General features: G+C 40.5%; 1 protein-coding gene across 2 annotated transcripts in view; it reads left to right on the forward strand.

Moving 5' to 3' along the window:
* Window positions 1–15,174, forward strand: part of LOC122563341 (lysine-specific demethylase 5B-like) — a 231,711-nt gene that overhangs the window by 96,463 nt on the left and 120,074 nt on the right. For both annotated transcript variants that reach the window (XM_043717091.1, XM_043717092.1), the window contains 2 exons: window positions 6,428–6,547; window positions 7,184–7,378. In XM_043717091.1, coding sequence (XP_043573026.1) covers window positions 6,428–6,547; window positions 7,184–7,378 — 315 coding nt within the window. The remainder of the gene's footprint in view (window positions 1–6,427; window positions 6,548–7,183; window positions 7,379–15,174) is intronic.

A 15,174-nucleotide genomic window follows, 5' to 3' on the forward strand; every position in this document is an offset into this window, starting at 1 on the left:
TATTGGAATGCAGGACTCAAGGAAAGGACATGTTGATTCCCAGTCACTTGTTTCAACTATAATATATTGCTTCCAAATTAAAGTCTTGTATCTATATTTCAACATTATCAGAGACTTTTTTAGAATTTAGTAGTTCTGTTTAACTTGGAAGCATGCAAATGTAGAGCACAAAGAATTACAACTGATCAATTCCAGTTTCTTAGGGTCCTCACATTATGCAACAACTAATCACTAGGGACTATTATCCAATTTACTTGAATGCCTTCCACTGGGAAGTTGTCATTCTGTGAGTTCTTCATGCCTCTTTACAAAAAGTTATAATTGTCTGATTTAATGCCTCTCAAACTGAAACTGTATTCAGTCCCTCTCCATCCCTGTCCATGCCATTGGTTTATTTGATGCTTAAAAATATGACTCCATTATGTATAGAATTCTATTTCACACCACCACAGGAGTTTGAAATCTCCATGTTATTTCAGTATTTCCTTGTCTATAAACAAGACATAGCTCTTTTAGTCAGCAGCAAGTGTATAATCTGTATTTCCTCTAATTGTATTATTTCTTACCTAAACTTTCCTTCTGTTTTTCTTCCTTCGAACATCCTTGTGTTATTTCAACTTTGTCCAGTGTGCTCTTCATTTTTCCTGTTGCTGCCATTAACTCTCAACACCTATTCCAATCTGTCACTACTAGACTGCCTGCACTCTAAAAATTTAAATTGCCTTTGTTGTAGCAGGCATCTTTTGCTACATAAGGAACGGTAATTCTAACTGTTCTATTTGCCCTTCTTGCTAATCTTTATGCCCACCAGATCCAGTGGAGGTTGTTCTTGCTAAAGTCTTTCAGATTCCAATTGTTTCACCTATATCTGTCACTTTGGACAATGACAGTGAATCGAGAATCACTTTCTCCTGTTCTTTCACAATGTATGTCTGTTTGTCATTGCCATCATCTGCCTTTATTGTGGATGATATTATGAATTTGACAGAAATTTGTATTACAGATGATGACATCATCACTCTCTGCCTGATTTTTATTTCACATTCACTGTCAAAACCATGTGATGGCATGATGAACCACATCATGACATCAACTACCGATCACACAATATGGTGCTTTTTTACAAAATGTCCTATCCTCACCAATTAGTTATCCTTTTGTCCTTCATTCTACTGCTTTAAGCCCTTTATAAAGTACGTTGCCTTTGAGCCGAATTTGTAATTTTAAACTTCCTCACTCATAATTCAGAATTTTCTCAGTCTTGTGAAGAAACTCCTTGATCTTGGTGAATTTGATTTTCTCTGATTTCATGCCCTTCTATCTTTTAATTGTTATATTCGTATCAACTATTATTCTTGCACACAACAACTCTGCCTCACACTTGCTGTCTGAAAATCAGTTAATGATATTGGTCTCCACAGCTGTCTATATTTTACACTAAACTAGACTTTATGCCGATCCCACTTCTTGCAACTGCTTTTGGAATACAGTCTCCCAGGTCCAGTTGCCACAATAAAATACAGCTGTTGATTGTCTTAGTCACCCCTTCAGTTCCATCTTTAATACTCAAATTCCTGGTGAAGACTTTACTCTCTCCCATTCTGGGAATTATTCTTCTTCCCTCATGAACTTTACTCCCTTGAGTATATCCTGCATGCAATTAGTTTTTTTTTGTGAAAATGAATAATTTTGTTGTTACTGTTTTTCTCATGGTAAAAATACACGTAAGATACAGTGAAAAACTTTTCCACTGTCGTCATAGTCTGGCGCAATTTGAGGTCTTTAATGTTGAAACATAGCATAAAAGGCTGTAATTTGGAAACAATATATTAGTCAAAACAAGTGTGACTGGGAACCGTTGTCTGAAACATTTTAAGAATAATAAAAATAAATAGAAAGATATAGCTTGGAGACTCTATCAGACCTGAGCCACCTCATCATTGAACCACTGCCATCCCTCCACTGCCTCGCTGACATCTACACCAGACCTGACCAACAGTGAAATCATCTCTCTTCAGCACCATCTTTTGCCACTGAGCCGGTGCTCCTCCACCACTGCCTTACTGCTGTCTGTGCCAGACCCACCAACGCCAAAGTTGCATCTGTCACCACTTGGCCTACCTTGTCAATGTCATAGTAATGCCCTTTTACCACCGCTTCACCATTGCCAGTGCTAGACCCAACCGATGAAGTTGCTGCTCTTGAGGTGCCGTCTTTTGCCAGTGGGCCTACTTTTGATGTTGCCGCCACCGGTGTCCTAGCTACCGATTCTGATAAGAGGTCTTGTGCTCACCCTGGAAAAGTAAGGCTCACTCGTTGCTGCTTCAGTCTGCACGAGGTTCGCTCACTGCCATCACTGAGATCCCTCTGCACTGCTGATGCCATCCAATCTCAAGTCAAGAGGTAAAAGAAGAGGTTGGATTAGACAAGTTCCAGCACTGGGTGCCTACTTTGCTTTTATCTGTTGGTATCAAACTCAGTCTTGTTTTGCTCTACCAGACCATTGACAGCTCCATGGCAGTGATTAACCTTTGACTTTTTTCCATTAGCAGTCAGTCCATTGCTCTTCACTGCAGTCTTCTGTGTCTTTATTTTCAACAATAAGGAGCTCATAGACCTCGTCATTGTTACAGTTTAATAAAGGCATTCATTCGCTTTTGCCTTACTCCAAAACAATGTCATTCTATCTTCCCATCTGCCTTCTTTGGGCTCAACTTATCCAGAAGATTTGACTTTTTTTGCTATGCCCATATATCCACTTAAGTGACTCATGATGAAAATAATTTCTTTTCCTCAGATATTCCACCCTTCCATCTGTCCATTTTTTAATTTGTACATGGAGTGCGGAGTTAACATTCTATTACCCATTTCCTAATTGCCCTTGTGCATGTGGTGATCTGCATTGTCAACTCCCTGCAATCAGGATTTTATTTTGTGGGTATATCCAAAGTGCTTGCTTACTTAAATCTTCTGCCAGTTAAATAGTTGGCTCACATTGTAGACTTAACTGTATAATAGTCCAGATTTCCTCCTTGGAAGGACATTAAGGAATCAAATGGGTTTTTAAACCATAATTTGATAGCTTAAAGATCATCATTACTAATAAGAATTTTTTTTAAAATTCCAGAGTTATTCATGAAATTAATTCAAATACCCTTAGCTGCTGTGGTGAGCTGAATGCTGATCTCTACAGAATTAGTCCAGGCACCTGGATTACCAATCTAGTAAAATAAGTGTGATGATTCTGTTTTTAGTGAAATGACCAGCATTTTGGCCCCCCTGAAAAAACTCTTGAACTCCTCTATCCTGGTAAATGAAAGCCATGCCTCCAACTTTATTTTGCTGAAGTTTCTTGAAAATATAGTCATCAATTTACATCTATATCAGTCTTTCTTACAACCCCTGTATATAACTCAACAGAAATCTGTTTTCTGTTACTGAAGTAGCCTCATTAAAATGGCACATACGTTTGTTAATCGCTGGCAATCTCAGTATCTTTAGCACTGCTAGTTGTTCTTTAGACCAGTGATACTTGATTATTTTTATCAATCCATTCATTAATATATCATTTCCAGCTATCGATTCTGACACTAACACCGAAGTCAACAGCTTTTCTTGACTCCTTACATACTGGCAATTATTCCATTATGTTCCTGGCTTGTTGCCTTGTAAATGCTGGACAGATGGTGAGCTGCAATATTCCCAGCCTCCCACTTACTCTTCTGACAACAGTATTTATCTGGTTGGTTCAGTTAAGGTTCTGGTCAATGGTGGCAGATTCCACTATGGTAATACCATTAAAGGTAAAGAGGGAATAGTTGGATGCTCATATGTTGGAGCTTCTTATTGCTTGGTGTTGCATAATTATTGCATAATTTTCCTATGTATCAGTGGAATCTAATTGAGGTCTTATTGCAGATGGGCATAGACTGGTTCATAATGTGAGAAGTTGAGAATGGTATTCAACACTTTCCAATTATCAGCAAAAACATCATTCCTGACCTTTTATGAGCAAAAGATATTTGAGGAAACGGATGAAAATTGTTGGATCGAGGATGCTGCTCTTGAGGAATTCCTGCAGTGTGCTGTGGCTGAGTTGACTAGCCTCCAACAAGCACAACAATCGTTCTTCGTGCTCGATTGACTCCCAACTTGGGAGTGTTGTTCCCCATTGTCTTCAATTATGCTGGAGTTTCTTCATGCTTCACTCATCCATACATTGCCTTGATGCCAAAGAATTGCCACTATTACTTTATCTCTAGAATTTTAGTATTTTTATTTCCTAGTTCTCTGAGTCTGAGTTTGATTGCCAGTTTAGTTCTGCCAGGCCCATTGATAAGCAGGTTCTTGTGGAGTAAGTATTATTTTAATTGCTTTATAAATGGCACTGTTTTTGACTGAACTAGAGTGATGAGGTGGCCATTAGCTGAATTGGGTTTACCCTTTTGGTGCTTGTTGACAAGACATGGTATAAATGCGTTTGTATCTGTATTAAAGCAACTTGGCTAAGTGTGTGGCTAGATTTTCTTCGGATGTGGGAGTTGCTGGCTAGACCAACATTTTGCCCATCCCATAGCCCTTGAAGTAGTGGTGATGGTGATGTCACCAGTATACCCAGCTGAGTTTCTGCTTGTGTCCCTTCTATTTGTCCTTCTCAAGTTAGCCTAATATAAAAAAGTGGAGCTACTTTCTTGTCTAGCTTTCAAATTTAATTTGGCACATTGTAACCAGTAACTAGCCTGGGACTGATCCCAAGCAGACCCAGTTGCTTTGTAAGTTCCATCTCAATGTACAATCACCCTTGGCCTCAGGTTTCTACCACTTTTGGTTCCTATAATGTGTCAACCTTGTAAATTACTCTTTGTCTGTGGCACTTGCTGCCTCAATCTAACTAATTGGGTACTACTAACATTTGGAGAGTCTCTTGTTTGTTCATTCTATCACAGATTGTCCAGTGGTGTTTGTGTATTGAGATAAAATAATGGAAAATTTCCAGCTTGTACCAAATGCCTGCTTTGACTCTACTGTTTTGCTAACCAAAGCAGAAATAAAACCTTACATGTGCAATATTAATTTGCATATGCATTCATGAGTGACTAGTCTTGTTAAATAAAAGAATAAATCCAGTTTTGTTTTAAACTGGTCTACTTTATACTAGGCCAATAATATCTATTGGCCCAGCTACAATTTCAGTAGTTACAATACCTTCCATATATAAGGCAGTACTGGCAAGTATGGCAATTTTTTAACTTGATTAAATATGCCAGTAAAATACAGTATTGGTATTTATTTATAATGTGGTTTGATGCAGTAACTAGACTTGAGTTGTACTGTATTTCAATGTCCCTCACTCTCCGCATTCTTCCTCTTTTTTGCTTTTTTTTTAACTTTTGTAAACATTTGCCTCCTTTGTGTGCGTAAGCCTGTCCATCCGTTTGTCTACTAATCTTCCTTTCCATTGCTGCTCACTTCTATTTATATTCAGCTCTTAATAAAGATATTTTTGAATTTCCTCCTGTTTCCAATATGCTTTTGCTTTGCATTTTGTCTTCCTCAGCAGTTACTTTGTAAAGTAGCTTTTTACAGCTATCCTAGTAATTGTTTTTGAATCTTCTAAGTGTGGCTGCTATGTACCTATACTGCTTTTTTTTAATCCATTCACATTGCTCTTGAAGATTATGGTGCGCCACATTCTTGAATGCAGTTGAGTGACATGCTGACTTTTTGCGGATACTTTAAGAAACAAATGAATTATTTTTGATCTGAATTTGAATGCAGGCCAGCCAGGGTATGAATGACAGTTTTCATGAAAGAACATTGGTAAACCCAGGTTTTGATAACAAATGGTAGTTTTATGGTTATTATTAACTTTTTTTCAGATACATTTATTTAACAGAATTTAATAATTCTCAATCCGTTCTACAAATAAAAATAACTTGCATATTTAAGTTTGGTTTATTTATCTCATAGCTTGTGGATTTGGCATTATAAGGCATTCTGAGTTAGTGGTAAATTTTGTTTTTCAGAAATGTGTATACATGTGACTTATAACATTGTTGACTGAACTTAACATCACAAAAAGAGTACCAACCATAAAGTAGCTACATGTTGTGATGAATACTTGATTAATTGCCAGAATATATTTGTGGCTTTTGAAATAACATTTGAAATTTTGTACAAACTGAATATATGAAGCTGAATTGATATTACAGTAGAAATATTTTCAGTCATGCAGGATTTAGTGGAAAACATTGTTCCTTTAACTTTTTCCTACATATTGGGCTTTAACTTATACAATGTTTGTTTTGGAAATTACTTCTGTAAAGAGCATTAACCCTGAAAACATTATAAGCATGAATCTGGTTGGCAGTGTCCTTCAGAGTTGATTGTTGTCTGTTGAAATTGATTAATTTTTTTCTCACTGTAGGTTTATAGAACTAATCAGTGTGCAGGGGAGTTTGTCATCACATTCCCCAGAGCCTATCACAGTGGTTTTAACCAGGGCTTCAACTTTGCCGAAGCTGTGAATTTCTGCACAATGGACTGGGTAAGTGCAAACTTTGCACTTATGGACGAATATTTGGGGCAGCATTGCAGCTCAGTGGTTAGCACTGCTGTCTCTCAGCAAGAGGAGCCTGGGTTCAATTCTAGCCTCGAGTGACAGTCTGTGTGGAGTTTGCACGTTCTCCCTGTTTCTGCAGGGGTTTGTTCCCGTAGGTAAGGTGGATTGACTAAATTGCCCATAGTGTCGAGGGATGTGCAGGTTATACGGGTTAGCCATGGGACATGCAGGGTTACAGGGATAGGGTAGGAGGGTGGGTCTGGGTGCAGTGCTCTTTTGGAGGATCGGTGTGGAATGACCTGCTTCCACATGAGGGATTTTATGAAATCTTATGAAATGCAAGCGTCTCTGAGTCTTCATATGGAGCGAAAGGTAATTTCAAGTTTAAAGACTAGATCCATAACTAAATTGAATATATTTGTTACCATATCAGCAAGAGGTTAATTTATAAAATGAGCAGAAATGCTTTTGGAGTTTGCACATGTTAGCATTTATAGTGAACATCAATGTGTGGCCCAAAACGTTGTCCTCCTTTCTACACTTGCCAACGGAACTTTAAAAATGTGTTCTCAAATTGCTTTTTAAAAAATGTCCTGCTTGCTAAGTGTCTTCATCTTGCAGCTACCAATGGGTCGACAGTGTGTGGAACATTATCGTCTCCTGAATCGTTACTGTGTTTTCTCTCATGATGAAATGATTTGTAAGATGGCATCCAAGTCTAAGGATTTGGATGTTGTTTTAGCATCTGCTGTCTATAAGGATATGGTCATTATGATAGAGGAAGAGAAGAAATTGCGGGAAGCTGTTCGTAAAATGGTGAGTACTGCAGAAATTAAATATTTGTGTAACAAAATCTCCACTCATTATATTTTCTGTCAGAAGTACTGTTCACCTTTATGTCAACATTGTTTACTCCTGTTGTTATATTAGTCTCCAGGCTGAGTCCCTGTATGGTTTGTCACCTGCAAGCTCAAATGCTCATTGGTGCTCTGCCATATGGTACCTGTACTACATGGCAGAGCACCCTTTAAGTCCATCTTGTGCAAAACTTCTATCTCTACTCAAATACCAGTCAATTACAGTTGCGCTCTCACTAACTTAACATGGTTCACTACTTGCCCAGGTACATTAAATACAAAGCCATTGCAATTTACTTTTTAGGACTTGACCCCAATCTGTTAAAGTCAAAGGATAGAGTTCTGGGCATTTATGCAGGTCTGGATTAACCAGTTTTCATTTTCCATCGAAATGCCGAAGGCATAGATAGGACTATCTGTTTTGAACATATGAGCTGCTGGAAGCTAAATTTTAAAAGCAGAACCTCAAAAATATTATTAATCTCTGGACTATTACTTGTTCCATCTACAAAGTGGCGTAAGTAAATACAATTAGAAAAGTGATTGCTTGATCCAAAAGCTGGTGTGGAGAAATGGGTTTTGATACTTTGGGTAAAAACAGAAAGTGCTGGAGAAACTGAGCAGGTCTGGCAGTATCTGGAGACTGAAACCAAGTTAGTTTTGAATCTTGTGACTTTTTTAATGGAATTGATTAGGGCTGAGAAATTACAGTATTTACTTGATTCAGAAGAAATCATTGATGAAGCAGGTGAAGATTGTTGGGATTTGGGCTGAGTGAACTGAATAGAATTTTACGATTTAAAGACCCATTTTTAATTTTCTGTGTGTTTAATTCTGGGCTAAAATGAATGAAGTCTTTTTAAAAAAAACTCAAAGATGGATGCCGTAAGTTTTTTAAGACAAGCTGATACTGGTTGTAATCATCATTGCAGCTGCTCATTCAAGCAGTAATTGATTGAAGGATTACATATGGATGGAATTTTGGTTCGCAACAGGAAGTTGATTGGCCTGTTGTTTAACGACAGGTTATCAAAGACAGCAGGGAGAAAGTGAGGTCTGCAGATGCTGGCGATCAGAGTAGAGAGCGTGTTGCTGGAAAAGCGCAGCAGGCCATGCAGCATCCGAGGAGCAGGAGAATTGATGTTTCGGGCAGGAGCCCTTCATGAGGAATGAGGCTGGGAGCCTCTGGTGGAGAGATAAATGGGAGGGGGTGGGGCTGGGGAGAAGGTTGCTAAGAGTGCACTAGGTGAATGGCGGTGGGGTTAAAGGTGATAGGTCAGGGAGGAGGGTGGAGCGGATAGGTGGGAAGGAAGATTGACAGTTGGGACAGGTCATGAGCACGGCGCTGAGCTGGTAGGTTGGAACTGGGATAGGGTGAGGGGGTGGTGGGGAGGGAATGAGGAAACTAGTGAAGTCCACATTGATGTCCTGGGGCATTAAAGACAGCAGTTTACTGCCTGTCAACTACTATGTGATTAGTTCTTGAGAAAGGAACAACTTGGCCTGTGAACATGATACAGGGAAGCTATTTAGATACTGTAAACCTGCTCTGTCTATTCACTGCAGTAAATCATCTTAAGCCCAAAGAAACTGTTTGTTTTCCCTTCAGTTCTTGTTACTTGTGACTTTAGAGTTGAGAGTGTGGTGCTGGAAAAGCACAGCAGTTCAGCCAGCGTCTGAGGAGCAGGAAAATTGATGTTTTGGGCAAAAGCCCTTCATCAGGAATGAGGCTAGGAGCTTCGGAGGTGGAGAGATAAATTGGAGGGGGAAGGGAGAGTGCAGTAGGTGGATGGAGGTTGGGGTAATGGTGATAGGTCAGAGGGGAGGGTAGAGTGGATAGGTGGGAAGGAAGATGGACAGGTCCTGAGGATGGTGCTGAGCTGGAAGGTTGGAACTGGGATAAGGTGGGGGGAGGGAAAGCGAATGAGGAAACTGGTGAAATCCACATTGACTCCACGGGGTTGGCGGAAGATGAGACGTTCTTCCTCCAGGCGCAGGTCATAAGGGATTGGGGATGGCGGGCCCCGGATCTGCATGTCCTTGGTGGAGTGGGAGGGGAGTCGAAGTGTTTAGCACAGGGCTGTGCGGTTGGTTGGTGCGCATGTGCCAGAGATGTTCTTTGATGCGCTCTGTGAGTAGGCGTCATGTCTCCCCAATATAGAGGAGCCTGCATCAGTAGCAATGGATACAGTAAATGACGTGTGTGGAAGTGCAGGTGAAACCTTGGATAGGGAAGGCTCCTTTGGGGCTTTAAGGTGAGGGGAGGTGTTGGAGGTGTGGGCACAGGTTTTGTAATTTCTGCGGTGGCAAGGGAAGGTGTCAGGAGGGGAGGGTGGGTTGTTGGGGGGTGTGGACCTGACTAGGTAGTCATGGAGGGAATGATCTTTACGGAAAGCAGATAGGGGTGGGGAGAGAAGTATATCACTGGTGGGGTCCGTTTGTAGGTGGCAGTAATGGTGGAGGATGATGCATGGTGGTTGGTGGGGTGGAAGGTGAGGATCAGGGAGTTCTGTCCTTGTGATTGGAGGAGTGGGGTTCGAGAGCGGAGGTGCAGGAAGTAGATGAGAGATGTGCTGGAGGGCATCATCAACCACGTGGAAGGGGAAATTTCGGCCTTTATAAAGGAGGCCATCTGGTGTGTTCTGTGGTGGAACTGGTCCTCCTGGGAGCAGATGCAGTGAAATTGGGAATAAGGGGATAGCATTTTTGCAGGAGGCAGGGTGGGTGGAGGTGTAATCCAGGCGACTGTGAGAGTGGGTTTGTAGAAGATGTCAATGTTGAGTCTGTCATCAACTTTACAAACACGACCTTAAATTAACCTGGACCATCTCCGACACCTCCCTCCCCTTCCCGGACCCCTCCATCTCCATCAACTGTGACTGACTCAACACTGACGTTTTCTACAAACCTACAGACTCTCATAGCTACCTGGATTACACCTTCTCCCACCTTGCCTCCTGTGAAAATGCTATCCCTTATTCTCAATTTCTCTGCCACCGCCGCACCTGGAATAGGTTCTGGGACCAGAGCATTAACCATAATTCAATCACAAAAAGTCGCAGTAATGCCACAAGCAGATGTTAGGGTAGCTAAAACACTACTAAAGAATGAGAATAGTTCAAAAGAAGTGTTTGGTATGTCCTTGTGAATGGGGTCTCAGGAAGCAGATCAAGTGTTAATTAAGTACAGACAGATCTCATTGAAGCTAACGCAGAAGGAGTTAGTGTTAATATATTGAAAATTGAATTCAGATGAACACCTGCATACATCCTTAGATATTGTCAGGAAATATTGAGAACAGCGCATGAACTTCCGTTGGCAGACTATAAAGAAATATGGAAAATGTGGCATTTTGCATGGTCAAGACTTCATAAACGTAACAGCGAAACTGTCAGATGATAGGAACACCTCAATCAAATCAGCACCTTTGATACCCACATTTAATTTTGCAGAATCATTCAGTCCGGAATTACTAGATTGTGTCCAAAGAGAAGAAGAATACCATTATATGCTTACAATTATGTACGTGCCAACCCAATTGCCAGAAGCTATTCCTTTTAAGGACAGCTATAATTAGTGGTGATGGATATTTTGGAAGTTTTTAAAAAAAAATTGTTTTGGGCTACAGATTAAAAGAAATCTAATCAGCGTTCTAACTTAGTCTAACATTTTTCGTTAAATCATTCGCAGTTTAGATATTGAAGTCAACTATGTATCATGCAAAATCACTGATACCATTGCACTCTCAAAACCATGATTAAAACATACTGACACGAATACCAACAGGATTGGGACAAAGATTCGATTTCTTTTATTATTTGTTACCAGAGATTCTCCAAATTAATCTACTGGGTTTTAGCCCATTTGTCTTGCTTTAGAAGAGGTCCATTAAAATTTATTCGGGGAGTTCTTGAACCAGAAAAAAATGAATCCTGAATGTTGAATTACACTTCTATCTTTCTAGAAAGATTTTCTGGTGCATGTAGAGTTGCAGATGAACATGTGAAAGTTTCACAGATGAAAATGAATGAATGGGCAGATAAACATTCTATGTAGAATTATAGAGCTGTACAAACTGGAAACAGACCTGTTGATCCAACTCATCTATGCCAACCAGATATCCTATACTTAGTCTCATTTGCCAGCATTTGGCCCATATCCCTCCAAACCCTTCCTATTCATATACCATCTTTTTAAATGTTGTAATTTTACCAGCCTCCACCACTTCCACTGGCAGCTAATTCCATGCATGCATCACCCTCTGCGTGAAAAAGTTGCCCTTTAGGTCTCTCTTTAAATCTTTCCCCTCTTGCCTCAACCTGTGCCTTCTAGTTTTGACTGTCCTGCCCCAGGGAAAATACCTTGTCTATTTACCCTTTCCATGCCCCTCATGATTTTCTAAGCCTCGATAAAGTGCCTCCTCAGCCTCTGATACTCCAGGGAAAACTGCCCAGCCTATTCAACCTCTTTCTATAGCTCAAACCCTCCAACCCTGGCAACATCCTTGTAAATCTTTTCTAAACCCTTGCAAGTTTCACAATATCCTTCCTAAAGCAGGGAGACCCGAATTGAACGCAGTATTCCAGTATTGGCCCAACAGTTGCAACAAGACTTCCCAACTCCTGTACTCAATGCACTGACAAATAAAAGCAAGCATACCAAATACTGTCTTCATTATCCTGTCTACCTGCTACTGTACTTTCAAGGAGCTATGAGCCTGCACTCCAAGGTCTCTTTGTTTAGCACCATTCCCCAGGACCTTATTACATGGATAAGTCCTGCCCTCATTTGCCTTTTGAAAATGCAGCACCTCATGCTTATCTAAATATTTGCCACTCCTTGGCCCATTGGCTCATCTGCTCAAGATCCTTTTGTACTCTGAGGTAACCTCCTTCGCTGTCCACTACACCTCCAGTTTTGGTGTCATCTGCAAACTTACTAACTATTCCTTCTATGTTCATCAATGAAAAGTAGTGGGCCCAGTACCTTGTAGCACACCGCTGGTCACAGGCCTCCAGTCTGAAAAGCAGCCTTCCACCACCACCCTCTGTTTCTACCTTTTGAGCCAGTTCTGTATCCAAATGGCTAGTTCTCCCTGTATTCCATGTGATTGAGGAGAAAGTGAGGTCTGCAGATGCTGGAGATCAAAGTTGAAACTTTATTGCTGGAACAGCACACCAGGTCAGGCAGCATCCAGGGAACAGGAGATTCGACGTTTCGGGCACAGGCCCTTCTTCAGGGCCTGAAGAAGGGCCTGTGCCCGAAACGTCGAATCTCCTGTTCCCTGGATGCTGCCTGACCTGCTGTGCTGTTCCAGCAATAAAGTTTCAACTTTGATCTCCAGCATCTGCAGACCTCACTTTCTCCTATCCCTAATCGGCCCTTGCTTTTCCAAATACATGTAAATCCATTCCAAAGTTTGTGAGAAGATTTGTAGCTCGTTGTTGCGATTCTGTTCGCCGAGCTGGGAATTTGTGTTGCAGACGTTTCGTCCCCTGTCTAGGTGACATCCTCAGTGCTTGGGAGCCTCCTGTGAAGCGCTTCTGTGATTTTTTTTCCTCCGGCATTCCTTTCCCTCAGGATTCCTATCCAACAATTTGCACACCACCAATGTCAGGCTCACCAGTCCGTAGTTCCTTAACTTTTCCTTACCACCTTACTTAAATAGTGGCACCATATTAGCCAATCTCAAGTCTTCTAGCATCTCACCTGTGGGTATTGATGATACAAATGTCTCAGCAAGGGACCCAGCAATTACTTTCCTAGCTTCACAAAGAGTGCTGGGATACACCTGATCAGGTCCTGGGGATTTATCCACCGTTATGCAATTAGAACATTTCAAGCTGGAGGTGAGTTATTGTTACTGTTGCCTTTGCGAGGTGAACTTCTGAAAGTGAAATTGTGATTCGTATAAAGTAGTTAGGAGGGTTAGTGGAGTGACTTGGCTGATGCATATTCCTAATCAAAGGAAGAAGGATCAGTTATGTCACAATTACAGCTAATTATAGAAATGTTGGGATTATTAGATGCTATTCTCATTTCGAGGAAGTGCAGTGGGGAGGATCTTGTCAGAACACCAAGTATAAGGTAATCTGAATAGATATTTGGTTGTATTATATTTGCTAAATATGATGTGACATACAGTACTGATCAAGCAACAGCTTTGTTGGTTGAGCCCAAAAAATCAAGCTCGTAGAAATGGCAATTCAGTACGTATTGGAAAACCACTTGATTAAATCTAGTCAAGAGGGCTGAAGTTCACCAGTACTGCTTGTTCTGAAATCAGTTTGGAATTTGCATTAGCAGGGTTGATTTGATGTATTGAAGGAGTATTGGCAACTGTCTTTCGCATCAAGGGCAGAAGAAATAGCTGCTTTTAGTGGATCAAATGGGTTATACTAATGTCAAGTGATGCCATTTGGGTGTTAAATGATCCAGCTGCATTCTTGAGAGTTATGAATCAAGTCGTAGTTAGAGTTTATAACTGTTGTTTATTTAGATGTTGTAATATAGTCGCAGGTGGGAACAGCATATGAGACCTGTTTTAAGCAGTTGCAGTTTGCTGGCTTAGTAATGATTTTTAGCTAAAGGTGAACTTGAGAAAACAAAAATAACTTCCTAGGATATATTGTTGGACAAGGAGAGTGAAATTGAAGGCTGTAAATGTAAAAACTAAATGTGAAATTAGTAGTTTTTTTTGTTGAACCTTTTTGGATGTTTGTGTGTAATTTCCATACCATAGTTGTAATCTTAACACGTTTGCTTGTTTCTTTAACAAATATTATGATCAGCAGAATGCAAAAAGGCCTTTTGAGCAGCTTAAGGCCATCTCAAATTAACCAGTTTGGCTACCCTGAATTTTTCAGACTTTTCAAAATGGATGTAGGTTTGCTTTTTGAGCTGGAAGGTTCTTTTTCAGACATTTTGTCGCCCTACTGGATAACCCCTTCAGTGGGCCTCTGGGCGAAGCACTGCAGATTAACTCCTGCTTTCTGTTTATATGTTTGGGTTTCTTTGGGTTGGTGATGTCCTCTCCCGTGGTGATGTCATTTCCTGTGATGACACAGTCAGTCTGCTAGCCTCCATTGAAGGTTTAAAATTCAAAATGCAAAGCATTTTAGATGGAGGCTTTTATTGTAACTAGTCAACATAAAGATTATTCACATTACTAGCAAAGATAATTTAATTGTCCCAAGTGTACAATATTGAAACAAGCAAATTTTCAAAGGGATCATGAGCAGCCAGATGTCATTGTACACATTGGTACCAATGATATGTAGCAAAAAGAATATGGTCCTGCAGATTAAATATAGGGAGTTAGGCTGAAGGTTAAAAAAGCAGGACCTAAAGAGTAGTAATCTCTGCTTTATCTCTAGTGTCATGAGCTGGTGAGAGCAGGAATAGAAACATAGAAAATAGGTGCGGGGTAGGCCATTTCTTTGAACCTGCGCCACTACTAAGTACGATCATAGCAGATCATGTAATCTCAGTATCCCATTCCTGCTTTCTCTCCATACCCCTTCATCCCTTTAGTCCCAAGGGCCATGTCCAGCTCCCTCTTGAATATATCTAATGAACTGGTCTTCCTGTGGGAGAGAATTCTCCATGTTCACAGCTCTCTCTTTCTTCCAAATATAAGAACATAAGACATAGGAGCAGAAATTAGGCCATTCAGTCCATAGAGTCTGCTCTGCCATTCAGTCATGGCTGATAAGTTTCTCAACCCCGTTCTCCTCTGCTTTCTCTCTGTAACCC

Source organism: Chiloscyllium plagiosum, chromosome 26 (assembly GCF_004010195.1).
Source record: "Chiloscyllium plagiosum isolate BGI_BamShark_2017 chromosome 26, ASM401019v2, whole genome shotgun sequence".
Taxonomy (NCBI): domain Eukaryota; kingdom Metazoa; phylum Chordata; class Chondrichthyes; order Orectolobiformes; family Hemiscylliidae; genus Chiloscyllium; species Chiloscyllium plagiosum.